Below are 27281 nucleotides of genomic sequence, written 5' to 3' on the forward strand. Positions count from 1 at the left end.
AGCGATTCAACACGTCTTTAAACAGCAAATGTCTCTAAATTTAGTAATTTTCTCTTTAATAGAAGATTTCAGCTAAACGAAATCTGAACTAAATTTAGATTGTGGCCTCCGATTCATATTTTAGTCCGTATACAAACATACAAAAAAAAATACAAATTCCTGAGATAATGTGCATCAGCCTGCGGTATCGCGTTTAGCAGTAATCGGTTCGAAAAAACAAGAAAATCCATTTAAAGGGAATCTTGACCGAGTCGATAACATCGCCGAAGAATGTCCCGGCGACTAAACGCTCTGGTGTCTGTGGGTGGTATAAAACTTCTCACTACATATGTAAGAACCAGCGTTAAATTACAACCGATTTGTCCATGTTATAGTTGAACGAAAGTGCCCTTTCAACTGAAGACATTTCAACGGCCTAAAGACAATCTCTAACCTTTAACCTTTTTCGTAAGATTTCCTAGAAAACGGTTCTTTCAATCAATCTTCGTCGTTAATGGTCGTTTCTGCGTGGATTTTTGCGAGCGGTTGCTTCACGGCTCATTGTTCGAAACGCATTGGCGCTCCTTTGGTTTTTACCTAATCTACGACGATCATCAAATACCCTGGAGGGTTCAAAGCGGTATGAGTCGAGATGATTTTTTTCTTTCTGTTTTCCTTCTTATTTTCCGTTGCGGTTATGCAAGATATTGCGGTGATTTATTATCGTAGTTTCTTCCAAATAATAATGTTTAACAAAGTAAAGAAAATGGTGGTAAAGGAAAGTGGAAAAAATTGGGCTTTTGGTAACGTTTTTAACCTTAAAAGTTGAAAAATTTACAATGCAATTTGGGACCCTCTAGGTAAAAAATACAAGTATGTTCTTCCAGGAAATTAAAATAACAATGTAATTTAATAAGCACTTAAAATTTTATTGACAAGAATTAAACTTGCCCCTTTAAATATCCCCACAAGAAAAAAACTAGCGGTGTTAAATCAGGTGATCGGGCTGGTCACCTGACACCTCTATTTCCGATCTAGTATCTACTGTCAAGGAAATTTCATATAATCTACGAGTTATGAGGTGAAGCACCATCTTGTTGAAATTTTTCTAAATAGATAACTGAGCTTTTTTATTTTTGTACATACTTATTTACTAACTTATCTCGAAAACAATCAATATTTGACGTATTACACATTTTTTTTTAGAAATTAATGAAGAGTAAACATTTTGTAAAATATACAGGGCGGTTCTTTTAAAAACAAACTTACTTGACAATGCAAACTTTAATTTTGAGACAGTCGGTACATTTACCAATAATGTCAACAAGATTAGTATTAAACACTCTTCATTTTAACTTTTTGTTCAGATCATATACAGGGATGAAAAAAATCGCTTGTAAATAGAGTTGGGACAGGTTGTATAAATTCTTCTTCAGATAGTTTAGGTATAATCCTACAAAAAAATTATTAGTTATTCAAAAATTCCAAGCACTTGAAGCTTAGCATTAAAAATATTTTATTCCTTCCAGAAAGTTGAATTCAAAAAATCTGAAAATAGAAAATTCCTTGTTAGAATCTTCTTTTAACAATTTTGTTTAAACCAATTTATCGAAAAAAAATCTCAAAAATACTACTAAAAATTGCATGTACCGGGTGTACAACTAAGAGGGGTCGCCGGCCATATCTGAGTAACTACTCATCGCACAGCGTAAGGAAAAAAATATTTCTGATAAAAGCGGCAAAGAGAAATTGCTGGAAATTATTTACAAATTCGTACGATGACCGCTAGGGGACGTAATACAAGATTGAAATTGAAAAAATTGGTTTTATTGAAAATATTCAAAGTAAATCCTAGAAAAGAATGCTGCCATTTAAAAGTATTGTAAATTCTAAACATTTTTTATTTCAAAGTTTTTTCTTTAATCTGTCAAATAATAGGTGGGAGAAGGGTTGAATATTTATATCTAAAATTCTTGATAACTTTGGATTGGCCTAACGAATTTTAACGAGCTTACTTTTATTTTAAGGAATAATTATTAGGCTTTTATGCGGTATAATTAATTAGCCGTTTTAGTTATTTTGTTGAGCGCTAGAGGGCGGTTTATTTTAATTTGTACTTTTTCAGCGATTTTCTGGCAAATATTAAATACGATGTAATTTTTATTCGCGACAATATTCATCGAAGACGAAGGCGAGGGCGCATAGAGACAAAGATTATAAATATTTTGGCCTGTATTGAAATAAACCCTCACATAAGCATCCGAAATATTTTTAGGGAATTGGGAGTGTCCCTCGAAACAGTAGAAAATATTTTGAAAGAGCACAGGTACCTATTTTTATTTGTTACAACACTAATAAGCATCCTATTATCTTATATTTATTGTTTTTTACTTAGACTTCATCCATATCACGTGGTTCTGCACCAGGCGCTTCTCGAAAAAGACTTTTATAACCGAGTCAATTTCTGTTATTGGCTGTTGAACATGGTTAGAGAAGATACCCGATTTATCTCAAAGATATTATGGAGGGACGAGGCATCATTTAGCAGTGATGGTGGTGTAAACCTGCATAATCTGCATTATTGGGCAGAACCAAATCCCTGTTGGATTTGCGAGACTCAACACCAAGGCAGATGGACTATAAAATGTGTGGTGCGGCATTATTAGCGGAAAAATTATTGGTCCTTTCTTTTTCAATCAAACACTTCCTGGTAATGTGTATTTAATTTATTTGCAAAATGATCTCCCGGGGTTACTGGAAGATGTTGATTTGGAAACAAGAGGGCAAATAATTCTCCAACATGATGGTTGCCCTGCATATTTTGCAGTTCAAGTTCGTCAATACTTAACCAGGCAGTATCGTTTGTGGATAGGAAGAGGAAGTATTTTTCCTTGACCTGCTCGATCCCCAGATCTCACTGTTCTAGATTTTTATCTGTGGGGGAGGATTAAAGATTTAGTTTTTGTCACCCCACCCAAAACTCAAAACGACATGCAAGACCAAATACGCAATGCAATAAATTTCTTACCCAAAGCAGAAATCCAGACAGCGGTTCTGTCAACGACGCAACCACCTCGACTGTGTATTGAAAATGAAGGAAAACAGATTTAGCATCTAAGACACTATTAAAAATATAAAACAATTTATTTATTACAAAAATTTGAGTTTTATTTTTATTATTTAAAAACATTTTAATTAATATTTTCGGAATAAAATGAGATATCGAGTTGCGGTTTGCGCCAGTTTTTATAAGCTCTTTTAGCCTAAGTAAAAAAATAAAAGTTAAAAAATTAAAAAAAATTAAAGGCAAAATCACATTGACTACTGACTGAGAGACAATATATAGGGTATTTTAAATTCGTTCCTCACTAATTGGTTCTCGGTAACCATAGAAGATACGAAAATGGTTACATTTGGACAAAGTTACGCATTTCTGAGCTCAAAAATATGCCTTTGAAAAAATTAAAAACTCCCGATTGGTTCCGAAGATAATCGTGAAAAATCGAAATTTTGAAAATGTATTTTACTTTTTTCTGAGCTTATTATCTATCGGATTTTAAAATAATTTACACTTTTGCATTTTCACTTTTTCCTTGCTACATGGTGGCGGAATCTGTTTGAAGTATGGTAAAGTGTAAAAATGTTTGTAAGGCTAAAAAACTAGGTCGGTTGTCTACGATCTCTATCTAGTAATAAAAATAAAAGTAAAACAAATTATTTTATATTTTAATTACACACTTGTATTGTGCGTAAACTTTTAAACAGTCGAAATACAAAATACTTGGATTTTTAACATAATCAACAAAATTACATGGAATGTACAGGGTGGCCCAAATTCGATCCTCATCATTGGGATCTCGGAAACGGTAAGAGATACAGGGTCGATTAAAGCATGCCAAAGTTGCATAATTTGATGCTTATTAAAATTCCGTTTAAAAATTTAATAAATTTCTGATACGTTTGCAAATATCGAGAAAAAAAACGACATTTTAAAAATTCGATTTTATTTTTTCTAAGCTTATTTTTTATCCGATTTTAAAATAATTTGCACTTTTGCATTGCTATTTTTTCCGTGCTACATGGTGGTTTTCAATAAAACGTTTCGTCTTTTGCCGACCATCATTAACTTTGTTTTTTCTTATGGGCGCCATATTGGATTTTTACATTTTTAACTAATTAACCCTAACTGTACAGTGAAATTGATCCCATTATTAACTCCACCCGCTGGCTTGTGATTGGCCGCGCCGGAAGTGACGTAATCAATATTCGATATTATCGAAAACACCATAAATTATTATTATATTATATTATATTATATTATTATGTATGTAGACTTAGTAATAACCAAATGTAGAAAACTATAACAAAATTCAATTCACTTACCAGAATAATATCGTTCAATCCCTTCAATAAAAACGAATAATTCTTAATAGTACCCCTGTTAATTTTTTTAATAATAAAGGTAATGCTGGCGTTGCATTCAAAATTTCGTCGGCGGCTCTTAACATTACTTTTGGCTTTGTTTTTTTCACTGTGCTGGCATTTAAATATTTTCTTGTATAAACATTTCTTAAGATTGGGAAACGTTTTATACACAATCCAGTTTGTTGCAGAAGACTCTTAAAACCCTTGCATCCATTTTTTTATTGCTGCCGAGTAATTTGAATCTTGAAACTTAGTTCTTACAGTAATTTGGAAAAAATTAACGTCTTTTATATCGACTTTGCTCAAATCGATATCTAATAAGTCGTCAAACGAAAATGGTTGTTTTATAACTTCCATTTTTTATGCAATACACTTTACACAACACTTTATGAATACTTTAAAGTACGCCACGAAAAAAAAACAACAGTTTAAAAATGTTAGGTTGGGATGAAACTGAAAATTTAATGTCATAATCATCATAAAAAACAAAGCACGGTATTACGAATCCTAACTTCGTACAGGTACCAGAGAACTGCATTGGGATATGGTTTGTAAATTTCGCTGTCGGCCATAGTCGGAATCGGTTAGCACTGTAACGGGTTAGGGTTGGTAAATACGCCACCCGGTAAATACTTATAAGAAAGTTGATAAAAAAATAAACATTCAAAAATTTGTTCACACAACACATGTTTTTAGGGTGTTTATTAATTGAGTGCCGATAAGACAGAGTCTAAATTTTCGGGTGATTTTAAAGAGAAAAGTTGTTATATATCTCTTGAAGGTCTTAATTTTTGAGCTAAAAAGAGTTCAAATTTTATGGAAAATGTGTGAGTTTTTTTTTCTTTCGAGAAAAATCAGTGGCGAACCATTTTTTTCTTTGAAAATCGTTAGTTCTAACCCTTACGGACGTCAACAAAATTTCATAAAAATGATAAAGAATTGTGATAAAAAATTAACTTTTTCTTTAAATTTTAACACCCTGTAGCTCAATATCTAAGAGGTTAAGGACATATGACAATATAAACTTTTCTTCTTAAAATTAAGCGATAAATTCACATAGGTACTCAACTAACACCCTATATGAACAAATTCTAATATAATAATAATGAACAAATTCAGATGTAAAAAAAAAGAAATTTTTCATTTTAGTCAAGATTTGTTTGTAAAAAGGCAGTTTTTTTCAATAAGAGTTTTGAAAAAACAAGAATTAAATTTTTTTCATTGGTTTTGCAATATATACCCCAATTTCTTTAAAATATAAAAACGTTTGCCATATTTTGAGGTTATTTAATTAAGATATTACAAGAATGTCTACTGTAAAGTCATAAGTTTAATCCTTAAGAAAAAAAAGTGATTTCATACATTAAATACATATTAAGGCTTAAACACTAGACGTTTCTGGAATATCTGCAATAACGTTTCATGAAGTTTAAATATATTAGTACATTGCTGGTATATTTGGATAATATTTCTGTTAAAAAGGGTTAAGATGTCTGAATTAAATCATTTATTCACCGCAGTACTTTAGAGGTATTTGTTATTGAAGTATAGTGACTAGTAGTACGTTTTAAATCTAGATATTCTCATCAGAATAAATTACGAAAAAAAATTGTCATTTAATTATTTGTTTTCATAAATATAAAAACAACTTTAGTGCTTAAAAATCTCTTTTAAAAAAATTATGTTTTGTCATTTCCAGATACATAAACAATGGATTTTTTTAATAATGTAAAGATTAAGTCTGAAAAATGTCTATTTCAGAGTCAGAGTTTTCTCAAGCAAAGTATAGTTTAATTTTTTATGTTTCTTAAACCAGTTTATAGATAAAAGCCAAAAAAGTACAACAATTCTTTTAGGAAATTACAGGATTTCTTTGAGATATTAAGTCGCTTTTAATTTTTTTTAATGTTTCTTCATTAGAAAGGTCAATCTTTTTAGACATATTTGACCTGTATTTTCCAATGCAATTAAAAGAATCATTCTCCAGGCACAAAATCTATTTTCATTATTTTTCACTTTTAAAAAATTTAAAAAAAATATTAAGCACTTTTTTTTTTAAAGAATTATATTGATTTTAAAATATTTTAAACTCACTATTCCAGTACAAAGGCCTTTAAGCCAATCAATTTTTTATCATATGGCAAGGAAAAAATTATAAATTTTAAAACTGAAACAGTCTTTCCAGAGAATTTCGTATACCAAATAGTCTGGAAAAATAGGATAAAGTGATATTTTAAAGGGGATTTTGGTGAAAGCAGAAGTAGAGTTCATTTGTAAATGATCTTTTTAACAAGGGATTGAAGAGGGTTAAAGGAAAAGGATGTGATTGGAAGGCAGGAGAGCCTGGAAGAAGTAAACTTTTTTATTGCAATATGAAAAAATTTTAAACATTAATTTAAAGGATGATAAAAACGCGAAAGGGTTATTTTGCTCTTCAATAGAAAAACCTGGAGATAATAGTTTTAAAGTTTTCTAAAAATTAACATACATTTTTGTGTAAAATATATAAGTTCAAGGGATATCTCGAGTTGAATATTGCAAGAATATGAAAATAATTTTTTTAAATTTTACAATTTAAGAGGCGCAGAGGCTGAAGTAGAATAAGATAGAGAAAGTGGTTTTTTTATTTTAAAATTTTTCAAGGAGATAATAGGAAAATACTAAAAAGTGCTACGAAAAGAAAGTTCAATTAAAGAGATAGTAATTTTTTTTTTATTCTTCATGAAGTTAAAAGTACTTTAGGCCTTCCTTTAAAGTAAAAAAGAAACTAAAGAAACCTTAAAAACCATAATTACTTGCGGGCATTTAAAAACTCGTAGAACTTCCGCAATTTACCCCGGGGCCACACGAAACAATAAAACCGCCCCCCTGCCCTCTCCCATTTTTAAATAAAGTTAAGAATAATAATTATTTACCCGAAACTTTTTCTACTTTTTGCCCTCATCTACCTGGCGGGCATCGCGCGATATTTCACACTTATCACTGGCCCTGATATAAGAGTAGCGTAATTTCTACATAAAAATTTTCCGACCCGCTACACCGTTCCATTAATCTGGAACGTTTTATCTTTTAAACGGGTCTTGGTCTGAACTTTGCAAGGGGATTGTTTTTTTTTTTTTTTTTTTTTTTTTAATGCGGCAACTCTTGGTGGACCGAGGGTGACAAAATATTTGGACAAATTACCGACACAAGTAGATGATATCCAACAAGAAGGTTTTTAAGGCTTTATTGTTAATAATGTTGTGTATATATCTCCTCATATAAGTATTTTGGAACATGAAGAATTTTTGAGTTTTTTTCCAGATGTTGTTATACCACAGACACATTTTCCAGAAACGATAAAACTGATAATCAAACACGCATAATCACTAACTTTCTAGAACTTGTTTGCGCTGAACAGTTGAACAAGGATTTTAATACACTTGAACACAAAAACTTGTAATAAAAACCCCATTTTTCTGAAAAATATTTATTAAACTTCCAGGAAGATAATACAGTTAGTTCAAGAATATTTTAGTTTTAATGTAATCTGTTTTCTCCTTAGGCAATCAATTCATGTTTTTTAGCAATTTTTCATTAACTAATAAATCAACGACAATCATATTCTATTAAATTATGCATCAGTTCGATGTTTAAACTCGAATAACTTTTGAACGATGAGTTCTAAAGACACAAAATTTTTAGTGTGTGACCTACTCTATCACCTCCTTTAACTTATACGCTTTGTATACCCGAAATGAATGAGTTACATCTATAAGTGAAACGATTGGAGACCACATCCCGGGCCACAAAACGACGTTAATAACACTTCAAAACAACTGTTAAAGTGTTAATAGAATCGGCGTTAATCGAAACCGAAAATCTCGTTCGGTCGGAATGATACTACGCGGAGGACCTCTTCGCGAACAATTCAATCGCGCCGTACGATCTCGAAGTCGTGCCTTATTATTCGATTATATTAATTTCAATCGTCGATATTGTTGAGGTCCCGTGGCGATATCGACACCCAAAGGTGTATCGAACAGCGGGACGGTACTTGTAGACTGAAAATCAATTTCCGAATGCTCCGCGGGCGCTTTTTGAAGCGAAAGCGATGACGTCGTTGTTTTCTTGAAGAATCCGCTTGTTTTATGTTGAATTTTGAAAATAGTCTTAAACAATCTATCTAGTCACACTGTGATCTATCTTTAATCAAAGTTGATCTCATAAATTTCTTTTTATGTTTGCTATTTATGTGCCACCTAATTCTCCAATTGAAGATTACAGATTCTTTGATACAAATCCAGAAAGTTTTAATCATGGGGGATTTTAATATCAATAGCCTAGATCTTATTGTTAATACAAAGGTGGCATTGCTGCATGACTTTTTGGCATTTTTAACTTGCTAATCTCTCATGCACTGTTGATGGTGGTATCTTATTTGACCCAGAGAATGCTTATGATGTCTCTATTGCTCTATCATTTAGAGCGGAACCCAATGGAAATTATAACTTTAAATCAAATCCTCAACTATAATTTTAGAAGGGCTAACATTCCCATGCTATATAAGCTTATCTCTGAGGTTCAGTGGAATTTTCTTCATGACTTAATGATGATATTAATGGAATAGCTTGCACTTTCGATAATGTCTTGAATGATGTCTTTGATAGACATTCCTCATTATAGACATCGAAAGAATAATTATCACTATCCCAGCTGGTATATCTGGAACAAAAACAAAGGGTAACATTAAATGGCAAAATTTCCAAAGCCCTGGATGTGATTACTGGCGTTCCCCAAGGTAGTATTCTTGACCCATTGCTCGATACACTTTATACATCACAGATTACAAAACTAATAAAATATTGTAAACACTATAACTACGCTGATGACACTCAAAATTATTGTTCGTTTAAACACACTGATGTTGCTCAAGCCAATCAAAAAATTAATTCTGATTTTAGCTACTGGCGGAATAACAAAAGCTACATTTAAAAATTAACTCAGCTTTAGCTATTCTTCTAGCTATCTTTTTTGAGTAATTTAAAAATTCAACTTAATAACAATAATATTATTCTTAAAAACAGTGCCAAGAATCTTGGTCTGGTAATCGATCATAAATTCAAATTTAAGGAGCATATTATGCTCAAAATAAAAACTGGATATGCTGCTTTAAGATCTATTTTTTTCCCAGAGACACTTTTTAAGTGCCAATATTAAAAAAATGCTTTACGATTCATATTATCACCAACAAACTTCTGCGATCTCACCTATGGGCCCTGTCTTCATTATTATGACTCATATAGAATACAAAAACTCCAAAATTCTTGCCTTAGGCTTATATTTGGCATAACAAGAAGAGAGCATATATCTCATAAGCTAAAGGACGCAGCATGGCTAAATATGGAAAATCGACGATTGCTCCATTCTGTTTTTTTTTTTTTTGATAAGGTGCCTAAATGGGAAACTCCACCATATCTAGTTAGAAAGGTGACTATCGAACAGATGTACACAATTTAAATATAAGAAGAAAAAATTTATTATCTGTATATCCCTCTCACAACAAAGAAATTTTTAAAAAGTCATTTTCGTATATAGTAAATTTCCTTCATTTAAAGTAAAATTTAAGCGGCATTTGTTCAACGCATAAATTTTCTCTTTCTAAACTAATTAAAAATAACTATGAATATTAATGTGCAAATTAATATTTTATAATAAAATTCTTTTTTTTTTTAAATTGATATTATATTTTAACCTTTCCCTCTAATTTTTATATTCCATTCCTTTATTAGGTATATGTTCCCGTTTATTTTTTTTGCATACGATTTTTAAATTCTAAGGCCTCAACAGAATTTGGAGGAACTTCTTGAAAGTCACTCCTGTAAGTCTGAATATAATTGCCTATTGGCCACTCACTTCTATTATTACTATGTATGTAGGTATAAATTCTTACTATGTATGTACAAAATTATATTGTTAAGGGTAAGGAATAATATTCTTATTTTTCTTATTTTCATTAAAATAACATAGTGTTGTTCACTGTCTGTATACCTCTTGTTGTACTTTTTTTTTGCTTTTTGTGTGACTAATAAACGTTTTTTATAATATTATTATTATTATTATTATTATTATTATTATTATACTGCTTAAATTGTGGTAACTCTTAAGGAGAAATATACTAAAATTCTTAATCCAGGATTGAAGACCTCTAAAGATATTGTTTTTTATTCTTTTATTGTTGATGTTAAAATATTTTTAAAATTTTCAGCTCAATAGCTACAATATTGTGATTGCACGTATTTCAATTGGATTTCAAATTGACATTTAGAATTATACACAACTTTTAAAGTAATAATAATATTGTAACGGAATTTAGACATAATAAACTTTGCTGACAAGAAGATAGTAGGCTGCATAGTAAATGGAAAAAACTTCATTAGCTGCCTAAAATGCTTATAAGGCCTTGCGAGCATCCATAAAGTCATATGATGTAGCGTATAGGGTTTATATGGCAAATACTGAAAATTCTATACATCATAATCCGAAAAAATGTTGGAAATTTATATAACAAGCAGAAGAAACACATCACTTATCCAATACTTGGTCTTTTCTTCTAACATAGTAAAATATTTATAGTTTTTTTAAAATATAGATATAAATCGGCTTTCTCAAACGGTATATCCAGTAAGCTAGTAGAGCTATTGAGTTATCATCCCTAAAAAAGGTCTTATCTCAAATTTCGACCATAACAACGGTGTTTTTTTTGCTTTTTAAATATTAAACGTCTTAAATCGATTTAAAAATATTTTTTTCCGATTAAATTTTACATAATTTTTTTAATTGTGTCGACATAACAAAATTGGTAAAAAGGAATTTCTTGCCTTGAAAAAAAGTATCTAATGGAAGTTTTAATGCACTTAAATTTTTGCATGTGCCACTTTGTTCCAATACTCTAATGTCTTGTATTCCAATGTCTAATTCTTAAACTGAGATAAAGATATATAAATGAGAATCCACCTCTTTACCCGTTTCCTCTATCATGGTTTCTTATCATGGAAAAAATTATATTCATGCTAAGTGCGCGTACAAAATAAGTATAAACATTATTAATACTTAATAATAACAAGTGTTACTTATAAATAATAGAAAAAATATCACACCCAATGCGAAGCCTTTACTGAAAAAATCCATGCATGTCCACTGGCCTAATAAATTCTTTTATAAGCGACTTTTCTCATTTTGATTGATTTTTTTTCACACCTGAAAGCTAAGTGCATTGCTAAGCAGTACATTAAAAAAAAAAACAGTTGTGTAAATAAATCCTTCTGCTAAACTTACTTTTATTTTAAGCAGGGTTTTTCGCTGCAAAGTTTTCTAGATAATTTTAAGTCGCTGGAACCCTTAGATTTCGATTTAGAATCTTTGATTCAAATGGGCGAAAGTCGCTAGGATTTCCGTTGTTGCCAACTTCTTTGTGTTTTCTCCTTTTTCTTTTCATGAGGTATAGACAGATAAATTTCTTTCATTTTCGTCAAAACCTACTTAACTCAGTTTCGACAATTTTGTGATACTCATGGTATTCTTCCGAGACCTTTTTAAATTAAAGCATGTCAAGGTTCTCGCTACTGGTTAAGTTTATTCCTTACCCCGATATTTATATACAGTCAAACTAACTGAAAATGCTAGTTTTTCCTATATTACAGTAAATTTGTCGAAAAAAAAAGGCCGTTTTGACGAAAAAGTACCTACACACTTTTTTTTGCGGAAATCGTTAAAACAGCATTCAAAAAGCTTGAAATTTTTGACCTCGACGCCTACTGGGTTTTTAAATAAAAAACAACTAGGTTTTCAAAAGGTAGGTTTTTGGATTTCATTTATCTCGAGGATTTAAAAAAATATTTGCTTTTCTTCTACTTCTATTCAACTATTTTCATTCAAGTCACTGAATATATCAATTTTCACTTCCTGTGCACATTTTCGAACCAATCATGTACGGTAAAAAATAATTTTCTATATAACAAAATTAAACATATTATAAATATTAAAAACAGATTATGCACAACCATTGTCGGAAATTCTTGTACTCTTGGTTACTTCTTAATTATGCTGCGATTCTCCTAAAATAATTGTAAGAATTATGTATGCACGATAATTATCTTTTTTTTTTGTTATTTTTCTTTTATTTTTACGAATATACTTGTATGTACACATGCATATCACCGACGAAGTTTTCCAACTTTGTTTATATTAGTATTACATTATGCACTTATGTACTTATATGTATTATTATCGCAAAAGGGTTTTTTTATTAACGATAATGATCTGTTTTTTTTTTAATTTTTACGTATATCGCAGTTCATCAGGTCATCACCAACTAAGTTAATTTAATTTTATTTAACTTTGTTTGCATTATTATTATATTATGCACTCGTGTACCACTATGCATTACTATCGCAAAAGGGTAATTTACACGTCAATGCATTTAATGAATAAATAAATAAGTAAATAAACAATTGCACCTATATTGTAAATGTGTGAAATAATAAAAAACTTAATCAAAGTGAGCAAGCATAATAATTTCTAAAGTAAGAATTACAAACAACCTTAATTATTAAACATGAATTAATAAGTAATGACAATCAATTTCACTGTAATTATAATCTTGAGTTTAGTTGTGGGATGGGATCGAAGGAATAAAAACAAACGTCACTTTATGTACTGGCCAACGTTTCGCAATAATTTTATTGCTTCATCAGGGCCCTAAGGTAACAAAAAAGACACAGTAAAAAAGGATTATTATATATAAACAAAATTTAATTTTTTGGGGTTATGTTGATACCACCAAAAAAGAAAAAAACAGAAAAACAAAAAAAAAAAACAACAAAATCTTAGATTTGAATTAAAAAAAAAATTACACAACAAAAAAAAAATGATAAAATTGCTTACATAACAGTGTGATTTTGCTTGTCATAAAAAATCATGTTTACAGGACACACAGGTAACATAGAATATATAAAATATTATTTTTTTAACAAAAACGGTTTAAATTGATGGGTTATATCACAGACAGTTGCTTTAAAATTGATTCTACGGTGTACAATAATAATTTAGCATCTAGCCAGAAAAACCGGGTATGCGAGAACACAATAGACGCATTCTTTTTAGTGATAAGAACCAAAACAGTCCCAAAAGTTTACATTTTGATTTGATCTATTAGATTAAAATAAGAAGAACTTAGATTGTCTATATCCGTTCTTTTATTTACCGCATTATTATGTTTTTTTATGTTTATCATTTCGGCTAGAAGTCTCTTTTTAAAAAGCTGCTGTTGGCCCATAATTGTAGTCTTGCCAAAATTAAAATTGTGTCCTGTATTCATTTTGTGCTCAGCTAAAGCAGTAGGGTTTTTTTTAAGGGCTAAATTCCTACAATCATACTCATGTTCGTATAGGCGCTGCCTCAAATATCTACCCGTCTGACCAATGTAACACACATCACACCCAGAGCAAGGTATTTTATAAATAATGTTAGAATGTAAATCAAAGGCGTCTTTAGTTTTAAGCTTCGTAAAGAAATGTTTTCTTACCGAGTTTTCACTTCTTTCTGAGATTTTAATAACATCAGATTTTGATTGTATGGTCTTTTTAATTTTATGAGAAAGTGTGTTAATGTAAGGAATCTTGAAATAAGTCAATTGATTATTTTCATTGTTTCGTGTAATATTTTGAGTAATGTTCTCGGTGTCGTTAATTATTTTTTTAATAATTGATAGGGGGTAGTTGTTTTTCTTTAAAATTGTCTGAACATAATGAAGGTTTTTTTTATGATATTCTGGACTAGAAAGTCTCAAGCACCGATGTTTTAGGTTTTTTATTACATTTATTTTGTGTGTCATAGGATGTTCTGAAAAATAATTTAAAATGCGTTCTGAAAAAGTTGGTTTTTGATACCAATCTGTTTTTATGGTACCATCTGTGGATCTTATGACTTTAACATCCAAAAATGGAAGACTACAGTTAATTTCTTGTTCGATAGTGAATTGTAAACGTGGATGGAAACTATTGAAGACTGATAGAATTTCGTTTTCTTTTTTATTTGGAATTGCCGTGATTATGTCATCAACGTACCTACAGAAAAAAGGTACATTAAAAGATAGTTCAGAAATACACTGATCTTGTAGTTGTGCCATTACAATGTCTGAGCATATTGGGGACATGCAGTTTCCCATTCCTAGGCCAAAAATTTGGATATAGAAATTTTCACCATGTTGGAAATAATTATTCTCAATACAAAAATTAAAAAGAAAAACAACTGTTTCAAGGTCTAGCGATGTATTAGGCCGGATAAGATGCCACTTTTGGGTGATTATATCAGTTACTAGGTCCACCGGTATATTAGTAAATGAAGAAACAACATCCAACGATACAAGAATATAACCTTCAGGGACTGTTTGCTCTTTAATGTAATTAGCGAAATCAAAAGAATTTTTCACATATCGTTCATCTTTTATAAAAAGACAAAAGTTTTGTTAAATTGTAAAGAGGGGAACCAGTAAAAGAGACTATGGGTCGTAGTGGTGTCCCAAATTTATGAATTTTTGGTAAAAAATATTATTACTGTAATTATAACCACATAATAGTGATAAGCGCAACAAGCCGACAGAACAAGGATTAAAGTACAAAACATTTTAAACGAAGATTATCATGAAAGAAACAACTTTCATCGAATTCTTTCACAGTTTACCAACAAGGAATATTCTATCAAAATAATTTATTTTTTTTAATTATAAATGTTATACGACTGCGCATGAAAATTTTTTTATATCTCTTTTGACCAATGAAGTTATATTCTTTAATAATCATATAATATTTTTTAATTTTCTTATTATTGTTCATTATTATTATTATAATTTTGCAATTGAAAATATTTTTTCTTTCTTCTACATTTTTAAATACCTATTTTGAGTATGAAAAAACTTGATTTCATCATATAAAGCAAAATGGTCGTAATTGTACACGCTATAACTAGGGAACGGTTCATAGGCCAAGAAAATTTTTTAAATGAATTTTGTAGGTACCCAAAGTACCCAAAAAAGTGAAAAACACTTTTTTAGGTACTTTGGCACCATCTACTTTTTCTAATTTTCATTGCAGCAAGCGACCTCAATGAGAAGAGTTATAGAAAATGATGTCCCCGTCATTTTTTTTTCTTACAAATTTTTCCAAAAACTTACCATTCCCGAGATAAACGAAATCCAAAAAAACTTTTCAGTTTTTTCAAAAATCCGGTACGCGTCGAGGTCACAAATTTCAAGTTAAATTAGTTATTTTATAAAAAGATACAAGTTACAGGTCCGCAATAACTTAAAATGAGCAAACAAATATACAATATTCGTTAAAATGTTATAGTTCGCCTTGCAGAGCATCATTAAAGAATTCGTAGAAGTCATAATAAGCTTTCCCCAAAAGCAATAAATTTACCGTACATATTTGAAAACCTAATGCCTAAAAGAAGATGATTAAAGGCTTTCTTAGCAAAAGAGGCTTTTTCACCACAGATTCACTGTACTATAACTGAAAACGCCAGTTTTTCCTATTCGAAAAACATTTTCTCATACATGACGACGACGACACATAACCAGGTGTTATTAGCAGCGCTGTTCTCCGCATGAAAAACACGTATCGCGTCGGCCTGATCTCCGCTGAATAATACATCGAGGCTGGCCGGTTCCTTCGTGGGTTTTTCTCTTTAAGATTTAAGGATAAAAGATTCGAATCGGGCAATTCTGAGAGAAGAGACACACAAGCGATGATGGAGACCGACGATAGGGTTGCTAATGATCTCAAATTTTAATACTCGGTGGAGATGGTTCGTACAGATGGAATATGTTTATTTCTACGGATGTATGTGGCGAAGAAGGAGAAAAAAAACACACAAACGAACGAAATCGGTTTAATGTGACGGCAAAACGAAAAAAAAATGCGTTAATGCGTTTCTATTGTGGAATTAAGGCGTACAGGCACGGTAGGCCGGTCACGCATATCGTATTAGGCTCATTAAAGTAAATCGAATTTTCACACTTTTTTTTTAATAATAATAATAATAATAATAACACTATCCAAAACGATAATCGCCAGGGTTAGACTTGAGACGCCGCCACACGGTCATTGTGGCTAAAAGCAAAGCGGACGCACCGAAGATATGACGAGATAACTCCAAACGACGTTTCGGAATTTAATCTGCCTCTTAATGGTATAAATTATTCCCGGGATGATAACTAAATAGGCAAAACTCATTTTATAATCGAACCACTCGATGATAACTTGATGGTACCCGAGTTCAAGTTATTTTAGTTATTTTTTAGGCCAGGGACGGGTTTAAGTAAAACCAAAATAAACTTATACTTTTTAAAAATACTTAATTTGAACCAACATTTCGGTAGTTATATCTACTACCGTTATCAAGGTAATTAAAGTTAAATTAAATTAAAAATATAAACAAATTATCTTTAAAATTTCCTGCTATCTATTCTCCTTCAAAACTCCTTTTTAATTCGACAATACTTTAAATACTTTTTTAAATTTTTACGGTTTATTATAAGTTTAACAAACTGTTTTGAAAGGTAACAAAAAATTCAATTTAAAATTAAAGGGGTGTGATCTTAATGTAATTTAATGATAGAAAATATATGAATATCAAATAGAATGAGAGAATGCCCTGTTCTACCTCTCTTTTTAGCAAAGGAGTCGATGTATTATTAAAATCAACCAAACAAGTAGCTAAGCATTTATCTTCATTTAACATTATAAGTGCACTTTCCTTTAGTTTACGTAATTTTAAAACTGGTTCCTTTGCTAAAATTGAGGAAGCATTCCAGTCTATTCTATGGTTATTGTCAAATGCATGTTGTGTAATTTTGGATTCTTGAAAATCATTGTTTTTTTATGTAAGATTTATGTTTATTAATTCTTTTTGGTAATAGCTTTCACCTATGTAAAATTTACCACAAGTACAAGGAATTTTATAAATTACATTTTTATTAAATTCATTTTTATTGAAAGGTTTAGTTTTAAGTATCGTAATGTGTTTTGGGATTTAAAAATAATAAATAAAAAAAATAAAATAAAATACTAATAAAAATTTCTAAATTGATTTTTGCTATAAGTGACGTAATACCCAATAAAATAAGTAACCCCTCAGAATGTTATTCCTTAGCCGACGATTTTGGGCATAACTTAGGAACTACTTCAGATTTTTTCATAATTCTTTTGACACTAATCAAGTTCCTGAGGATGGTTTTAATGGACAAAACTTGACTTGATGTTAAGGGTTGGGTTGGCAAGCGTTTTTTTTTTAGCAAACGTTCATTTTTTATAAAATAATTGAACTATCCTTAAAAGGGGTTCTGGTACAAGAAAGGGTGTTTCTTACTCAATAATTTCGTGTAAGAACCTTTCTTCTATCTAAAAAATTATTCAAATTAAAGGAAGTTTATCAACCAAGGTCCCAAGAACCATCAGATTTAATGTCAAAGTTAGTGCTTTAAAAAGAAACAGAACATCTTAATAAAATTATGTTTTTCGGGTTTAATTAGACATATTACGGAAAAAAAACACTATTTTTAGCTGATTCAAGCACTCTTTAGAAAATGAAACGATGATATAGAAAATATGTGAAAAAATCGAATTCTCAATTATAAATCCCTATCTTAATCTGAAAATTAGAAGAGTATCGGAATAAAATGATGTTTTTCGGGCTTAATTAGACACATTACGAGAGAAAAACACTATTTTCAGCCGATCCAAACACTATTTAAAAAATAAAACATGAAAAACTTAAATGAAATATTAGTCAATTTGCTGAGAGAGACACTTAATAACACTCATTTAACTGGGAAAAGTGTTACTTCCTAATTCATTTCCTGGATCTCTGACATTGCAGATTCATTCTGGATTGCTTGAAAACGTTGATTTAGATTCGATTAACTTCTATTATAAAAAAACTAGCTGAAAACTACATACATTTTATCATATTAACAGGAAACATTCATAGATTATAACAATTCGATATACGTAGTGCACTAAATCTGTGGCGACTTCCTAAAAATTTCGAGCTGATAGTTATCAAGTGCGTGATAGTATGCCTCTTTATATCCGCTTACGATAGTCGAAATTATGGTGGCAAATTTTTGATAATTCATTAAACTACGCTCGTATCCTAACCTCGTGCCAATCTCGACGAAAAATCTCCTTAAAGATTCTCGGAAGCGAAAATGCACTTATCGAGTCGTCCCATCGCGAAATGCCCATTAAAGAAAACACATTTTTCCTGATAAACGTTCGCCTTGCTAAACAATGGTTCATATAATGACACAGACTGATGAATTCCCGCTTGGTTGTTGATAAATATCTGACTGATTCATCCGGACCTTGATGATATCAACGAATACAGCGTTCTATAGTTGATTATATTCATAATTTATTGTGAAAAATGAACGTTTTTAATTATTATTTAAGTTTACACATAAGGAAGGACGTTTTATGACAATTTTACTTGTAAAATATACAGTGCAGCTGTTAATAATTCAACCTATTTCTAATTAAGTTAATTTGTTACACCCTTCTTAAGCCTATTAACTTTTTTTTTAAGACGCTTAGGAAATTAGATGATCAGTGAATATATAAAAATTACAACTTCTGAATAATAAAGCTTATTGCTAAAGGTTCAAATCAAATGAATGTATACATGTCATATATATATAATGTTTAGTAAAACTTCTTCGTGGCTCAATATATACTCGTCCTAATTAGCTTATGCTAATAAAAAAAATAAATATTCTACATTTTAAATTACGAAGAATAAAAACAGACAAACAGTATACAGTAAATCAACTCAATAACTATACTTAAAGCTAATAAAAATTAAAACAGATTAAAAAGTAAGTGTCAATATGTAAAAAATTAAAAGGAATAAAATAGGTTATTGGCGCAGTTTCGGACGACTGGATATGTATTCAACAACAACAGACACTTGATTTGTTCATTGAATTTCTATATTTGCTCTTTTAAAACTTTAATTTTTAATTTAACCGCCTTAAATAGTTTTCATTCATTTCAATTTAACGAATAAATCAACTTTAAATTAAACTCGATTAAGAAGGAAGTTTAACGAATAAACTTCTGTAACTGCCAAACCATAACCTCTTAAATGAATAAAAGAATATTCAATAGAGATTTACAATTGCCTGAAATAATTAATGTGTCATATTATTATGGTTCTTCCAGATGGTTAAAATTGCTTCTTCAAGGCAATTTAAGCCTCAACATAAAACTTCGAATAATTTTGAAGTTAAATAAACATTTGCCATTAATTGTCTTGAAAATTTTTAATGTAATTTTTAGCCTGAAAGAACATTAAATTTAACTTTTTAAATTGACGATTTAAACAAGGAAATTTAGAAACGAAATTGTAACCTTAATTTTCAAGTCCCAACTTAAAATGTCCTCTATCAAAGAACTTTATAATTGAAGTAAATTGAAATTATTTCCAGAAAATATGCTTCAACTGCTGAAGCCAGTTGTTGAAGCTGCCTGGAAGATTAAATATTTTTTTTTTTAATTAAAGTCAGTTCTTATGGAAGCTTTAACCTAGAAAAAAACGAAATTAAAAGTATTTTTTTTAAACAGTTCAACAACTCCCTGGAAGAAATTAATAATTTTCTTTCAGTGAGTTGTTATTTTATTAACTTTATATGAAAAACAACTTAAAACTGATTCATAAATATTAAATCTGACTTTAGTAATTCAACTTCATCCTGCCTGGAATACGTATCAAAAAACTCTCTGGAAGAAAACAGCATTTTTTAATTTTATGCAGGTTCAACTTCCTTGAAAAATTATTAAAAATTTTATTTTAGATCAATACTTGAAGACTTTATATAAAATTTATTCGTTGACCAATAGGTTTGTTGCACTACGAATGTTGGAAATTATTTAATTTTTTCATAGGGCAACAAACGTTTGCTTATAATTAAAAATTTATTTTGAGGTTTAGAAACGTTTACTGCACTATAAATTTATTACTAATTAATAAGATTTTTCATAGTGCAACAAACGTTCTTCTTCAAGCAAAAGTTTATTACTGTCGTAGATCGTCAAAGACTCATAAGACTCAGATTCGTTTATATGCCCAAAAAGGGGTAAAAAGTCCACTTTTTCACTTTCTACCGCATCACACCTCTTAGGAACATTCTGGATCATTATGAAATTACACTTTTCTTACGTATTTATAAAGTATACAGACATGAGAAATAATTCCATAGTGATCGTCAAAGACTCATAAGACTCAGATTGGTTTATATGCCCAAAAAGGGGTAAAAAGTCCACTTTTTCACTTTCTACCGCATCTCACCTCTTATGAACATTATGGATCATTATGAAATTGCACTTTTTTTACGTATTTATAAAGTATACAAACAGGAGAAATAATTTCATAGTGATCGTCAAAGACTCATAAGACTCAGATTGGTTTATATGCCCAAAAGCGGGTAAAAAGTCCACTTTTTCACTTTCTACCGCATCTCACCTCTTAGGAACATTATAGAACATTATGAAATTGCACTTTTCTTACGTATTTATGAAGTATACAGACAGGAAAAATAATTTCGTAGTGATCGTCAAAGACTCATAAGACTCAGATTGGTTTATATGCCCAAAAGGGGGTAAAAAGTCCACTTTTTCACTTTCTACCGCGTCTCACCTCTTATGAACATTCTGGATCATTATGAAATTGCACTTTTCTTACGTATTTATGATGTATACAGACAGGAGAAATAATTTCATAGTGATCGTCAAAGACTCATAAGACTCAGATTGGATTAAATACCCAAAAGGGAGTAAAAAGTCCACTTTTTCACTTTCTACCGCATCTCACCTCTTCGTAACACTCTGGATCATTATGAAATTGCACTTTTCTTACGTATTTATGAACTTTACAAACGGGAGAAATAATTTCATAGTGATCATCAAAGACTCATCAGACGCAGATTGGTTTAAATGCCCAAAAGGGGGTAAAAAGTCCACTTTTTGCTTTTCTACCGCATCTCACCTCTTAGGAACATTCTGGATCATTATGAAATTGCATTTTTCTTACGTATTTATCAACTATACAGACAGGAGAAATAATTTCATAGTGATCGTCAAAGACTGATAAGACTCAGATTGGTTTAAATGCCGAAAAGGGGGTTAAAAGTCTACTTTTTCACTTTCTATCGCATCTCACCTCTTATGAACATTCTGGATCATTATGAAATTGCACTTTTCTTACGTATTTATGAACTTTACAAACGGGAGAAATAATTTCATATTGATCGTCAAAGACTCAGATTGGTTTATACTTTATACTTTTATATATATTATATGTATATTATATTTTTATACTTTTTTTTTTAATTGGTTTTTTATTGTTTTTTTTACGACACTATACGTACTTTGCGAAGGTTTTTAAATTATTAATTAACAAATTTTAATATGGGACTATCAAATACACCTAACATAAGCATTCAACTGCCTTTAAGGTATTCGCTTACAACTGGATCATTCATCCACTTTATGGTACATTTGAAATCAATTTTTTAATTAATTAATTCAGCTTCAAATTGCTTGAAAAATAAACTTACTTCAACTGGAAGAAAACAAGACATTATTTATTTTTTCCAGACAGTGAAGTGCTCTTATCTTAACATGACTTTCACTGACTGAAATAAATACTGTTTTTCAACTGCCTAGTATACCTTATATTTCCTTCTAATTTTATGTTTCTTTCAAATAGCAACTGCCTGGAAAAATTAGTATTAGGGAAATAAGAAACCAAACCAAAGGTATAATAAAAATCGTTTAAACACAGACATTTTGTGTTTATTATCCTCCAGTGCCACGTTTCGGTCTTCTTAGACCTTTGTAAGTATTAAAGACTTAAATTAATACAGATTTTCCATTATCATATTACCGAATAAAAACAAACATGTCAAGTTGATCAATTTAAAAGCACCTTCAGATATAATATAATAATTAAAACAAAAAGGGGTATCAATGCCTCAAGAAACCTACCGCTATAGATAGAAGAGAAAAAAATAGAGCAATCATCAACTTAAAAAATCGATCCAATATTAATAAGCTGGTACCATTATCTGGTGCCCATTAACGATCAAATACGCAAGCACGATTCTTTCTCTTTTTATTCCCTTTACGCATATAAACGATATTAAAATAAGACAAAACAGAAACAGGTTCTGGCGGTACCCGATCGTCGATTTTTCCGAATCGGTCCGGCCAATCTGAAGGCAGCATCGCCCGGTACCAGCCCGCCCTGTTTGTCAGTTGGTACTGTTATGGACTACCCGCTATGACGTCACATCGATTAAGGAATTTTATATTATGCAGCATTTTGTCCAAATGATACAGATCCCGAATTAATAAAAGAGTTGATTTATCATTTACGCGATAATTATTTATCTATAACAGTGGAGTTATCACATAATAGCGTTCATTTGAAATAAGTGATTTTATTCTAGTAATAATCGACGATTTTGAGGTCAAATTAGTTGGTGCGTTCGCAGAATGGCTGATTAATCATTGATTTGTGGTATTCAATGAATTTATCATCCGGGAATGCACGAGGATAGTTTCAAATTTAAAATAAAAGGAAAGAGAGGAAGCATCTTTTGAAATTTTTAACCTAACCTAAAAAAATTGATTCATTTTAATAAAATGATGGTTTTCTTCTTCTTTTATTTTTCCTATCTTCTTCTGATAACATTGACTGTTCATCGATGGTTGGTCAATTATTATTTTTTCTATTCATTTCCTTAATTTTTTTAACCACGACATTTTCCAATTTCTTGGATTATGCTTGTCCAGGATTTTTTCTCCTGTCTTATGATATGACCAAAATATTCTAATTTTTAAAAATTTTGTATTTAATTAATTTTTTTTTAAATTCTAACGTTTAAACATTTTGACTACTCCTAAATCTTTGACCATGCAACTCTGTCTACTCAACTGATTTTTAGTAATCCTCAATACACCCACCACATCTCGATTCATGAGTGTTGCCAATATACATCTTCAACATACTTCAGATTTTACCCAATATTAGGTCAGTAGTGAAGAGGTTTTTTTATTAGATTTTAAACCAATCAAAAGCTCGTATTGATCCCCTGCACTTGCCTGCAATACGTTATCCCGTGAATTTATTTAAAATTATTTTGCTCCTACAGGAGTAATGAGGAAACCAAAGTAATCAACAAGATAACCACCTTAGTTCAAAGTAATCAGCTTTAGAATCCTACTAATGTACTAATGTTGTCTTTCTTTAGTCGATTTAAAATTGCATAAATATGACAAGGACGGCACCTTTAGAGATAGAATTCCAAAATTCGCAGAGCTCCATCATTATAGGAGGGCTGTATAGGAAAGGGTTTTCTGTATTTTGTTTCGTTGAGTATCTATCAGGTGAATCTGTTGCTACATACTTTGTTTGTTTTGAGATAGTTGACACAAAACAAATTAATACAAATATTTATCAAAAGAAACCATTGTTTTGACGTAATCTCTCCTTAATATCTTTCTTTGATGTTCGTTCTATCTTTGCTCAGAAGGAAAAATAAGGGACACTTCTCAAATTCATCTTAAAATTCTCTTTGAAACACTAAAATTCTCTATTTTTGGTAAAAAATAACCCAAGTTGACAACACTGCGAATGAATCTAGACGTCATTGGTGGATGCTTTGATGAATGCATGAATGGATAATTTTGATGAAGTCACCGTTCGATTATCCGAATCAGCTAATATTTAAATTAATATCGAGGATACTACACAGTAAACATTATTCGAGGAGTTACGTCGAAATCTTGAAAAATATCTTTAAAGAGACCCTTGAAAATGAACCATCTAGGAATTTTGTTGAATGAACAACATTCGATACGCAGATGACACTCTGTGGTTTTAATTGATAACGTGAACTTACAAGACTAATAAACAAATTAAAAGACCTCAGCAAATTCACGGTGATCAGTAGAGAAACTGATGGAAGATACGGCTTTACAATCAATAACACACCAAAAGACAGAGTAAGACATTTATTGGGTTAACAATGATCAATGATAATTAGGAGCATTTACAGGAGATCATGTGTAGAAGAGAGAAAGCAAGAGCCACCTTCTGTTGGTGTTGGTTAAAGTGTTCAAACAAATGGCAAAATCAGACTCCTCCTATGCTATATATTTCTCTAATCTTTTCTAGTATATGGACATGGCAAAACAAAGAAAACTTTAGGCTGAGGATATTATGGATGGATAGAGTGACCATTAAGGCAGCGATGGAGAGATTGAAGAAAGCTTGAATATTTCGGAAATACTGTGAGGAACTAAAGCAAATATCACCTTTTAAAGTACGTTTTCCAAGGGAAAGTTTATGGCAGAAGATAACCAGGAAGTAGGAGAATATCATGACTTAAAACTTGAAGAACATGGTACTCAAAACTTTTACTGAACCTTTTAAAGGATTGGTGAACAAAATGGACATCACATCCAAAATAATTGCCAATATTTGAAACGAATAGGCACTTAAAGAAGAATAAGAAGTCGAAAAAGATGTACATTAATATCAAACAATGCCTCTACAATTCCCAGGCCATTCTAAAAACCAAACTGAATGTACTCTTCCATTTATTACTCTCAAATATATCTCTACGTGACTAATTAGACTAAGTGTTCTATAGTCTTTGCATTTGGTTGATCTATTCTTCCTCGAGATCATGAAATGTTAATTAAGGCCAATTTATCTGTATTATTTTTATAGTTGGAGTTTGTGAGGCTGTTATGAGCCCACTTAATCAGGTCCAGTTGCTTTTCCATTTTGACGACTAGTTTTATCGCTCTTTCTACTTTATTTCTAGTAATTCTAGGCTGTCGTGATGTAGTATCATTTGCATCACATCCAGATCTTTCATAATTCCTTCAATCTATTAAGTTGACCTATATTTTTTAATTTGTTTCCATCTTGGTCTTCTAGGGTTAGTCAATTATTGCCGCTAACTTGATTCAGTTTTTTATTTAAATTAAACAAGTCGTGTTTTTCTCCTCTTCTCTCCTCTTTCAATAATTCACTCTCCTGTACTTCTTTCAATATGTCTCTAGATGTGCTCCACATTCCTTCCCCATCACATTGTTATTCTTTAATGCATTTTACTGTCTCTTCTAAATTACTTGTAATGTTTACTCTAATGGTGGCTTCATCTTTGGGTTTGTCCTTATTCAGTGTAGTTGTTCTGTTGTACTTCCTGACTATGTTGGTGATTATTAGTTGCTTTTCTAATTAGAACGTTGCAAGTATATCTCCTCTGTCATTACGTGTACCCAAGCCATAGGATCCTGTTTTGTTTAACCAGTTTTGGCACCCATAACAATGATAACCTGATCTGTATCATTATTAAAGCCATTGTTCATCATCTTTGATTGATAATGAATAATCTTCATTTGTGTGTTATGGACTGTCTTTGACTACGAAACTACTACTGTTCCAACTTGAGACCAACGCATTACATTTATTCCAAGTTTACTGACCTGATCTCTTTATCTCTTTTAAAACTTACTCCTTATGCTACATGTACCGATTCTATGTATTTTTAATAGATCAAATTTGACACTAGTTTATTGGCCAATTCTTAGCACTAGTTGGTTTTCAATCAATATTTTTCTATATATTCTCTTCATGATCCGAGGATATTTAAACATTTCCTACATTTGTTACACTCAGAGGGAATTCCCGGAAGGGAATCGTCCAACGGGACCGCAGAGATAGAAAGAGGACAGCCGGATCCTACGGGAAATGAGTGCTGCTGCATCCCGAGACACGTCCCCCTTGCTACCGCCATTCCCTTTTCCCGAAAATATCATTTCTCTCCCCCACTTCGCAACCACTTATCACTAGTGGAATACGTTGGCGCGAACCTTTCAATTTACTTTCATAAATCTGGCTTCGGTGCGGATCGGGCCAATCCTGGAAAGGGGTGAGATAAGGGGATGAACGACGAGTTTATATGGATGGAACGACGACACGGATTGTTTCCTTGTTTGTATTTAGTAATGCTCGTACCAGATTTTTTATGATTATTGAAACGTTCATTATTAACGACTATTATTGTGATTCTTCCAGATTCTTAGGTTTACGAACGCACTCCTGTTGTTTCATCTTCTATTCAAACATCATTCTGAGAGCTTCTCTTTTAAACACAAAAAACTTATTTACTTCCCTCCTTATTAGACCTAATCAAAGAAAATGGTCCAATACTGGAATATGCTTTTAATTAATTGAGGATCTCATTCGGGTACTCTTGAATTCCTTCTTTTCCAAGATCTATCCCTTTACGAACCCTGCGACGAATAGATTGCGAGAACCTGGAAAGATTGAGCACCACATTAAACGTTTTACTAAAATCTCACTCCAAAGTTCGCAACTCGTTTCTCCAGACCAAAATACCATCATCTCTGGACCAAACGGAGCTCAAACAAAGGCGACGATTTATTAAGGACGAATTTCAATTTGTTTTGCGTATATAACGGCCGCCAATGTTAACTGGATCGAGATCCTTCTGGAAATGCATTTGGATCGTCCGGAAACGCCGCCTCGTCCCGTGCTCCAAAGCTCGCCTTTGTAATATTCCATTAAGTGTTCGTTTCTTTTTCGTTTCGGCACTCTTTTGTCTCTGTCTTTTCTGGCAGACGGGAATTGTTCGTAAACCAGGAATCGAAAATCGGACACTTATACAACCTACCGCAGACGCTATAGATTTTTCTTGTTTTTTTTTGCTTTTTATCGAGGTACGAGTTAAAATGGCA

The 27281-nt window shown here is 31.1% G+C and overlaps 2 protein-coding genes across 2 annotated transcripts in view; both read right to left on the minus strand.

The window, feature by feature from the left end:
* LOC126740442 (zinc finger protein ush) overlaps positions 1-27281 on the minus strand; it is a 318530-nt gene that overhangs the window by 225014 nt on the left and 66235 nt on the right. The window lies entirely within an intron of this gene.
* LOC126740446 (uncharacterized) lies at positions 13046-14636 on the minus strand. Its single transcript, XM_050446479.1, has 2 exons — positions 13330-14636; positions 13046-13143 (listed from the first exon to the last, which is right to left on the minus strand). The coding sequence occupies exon 1, from the start codon at positions 14609-14611 to the stop codon at positions 13577-13579; it is 1035 nt and encodes a 344-aa protein (XP_050302436.1). The 5' UTR covers positions 14612-14636; the 3' UTR covers positions 13046-13143; positions 13330-13576.

This window comes from Anthonomus grandis, chromosome 9 (assembly GCF_022605725.1).
Source record: "Anthonomus grandis grandis chromosome 9, icAntGran1.3, whole genome shotgun sequence".
Taxonomy (NCBI): domain Eukaryota; kingdom Metazoa; phylum Arthropoda; class Insecta; order Coleoptera; family Curculionidae; genus Anthonomus; species Anthonomus grandis.

Bases quoted from the DNA above. Each gene is read 5' to 3' on its own strand.
- LOC126740446 (XM_050446479.1), bottom strand. From the start codon at position 14,611: ATGGGAAACTGCATGTCCCCAATATGCTCAGACATTGTAATGGCACAA.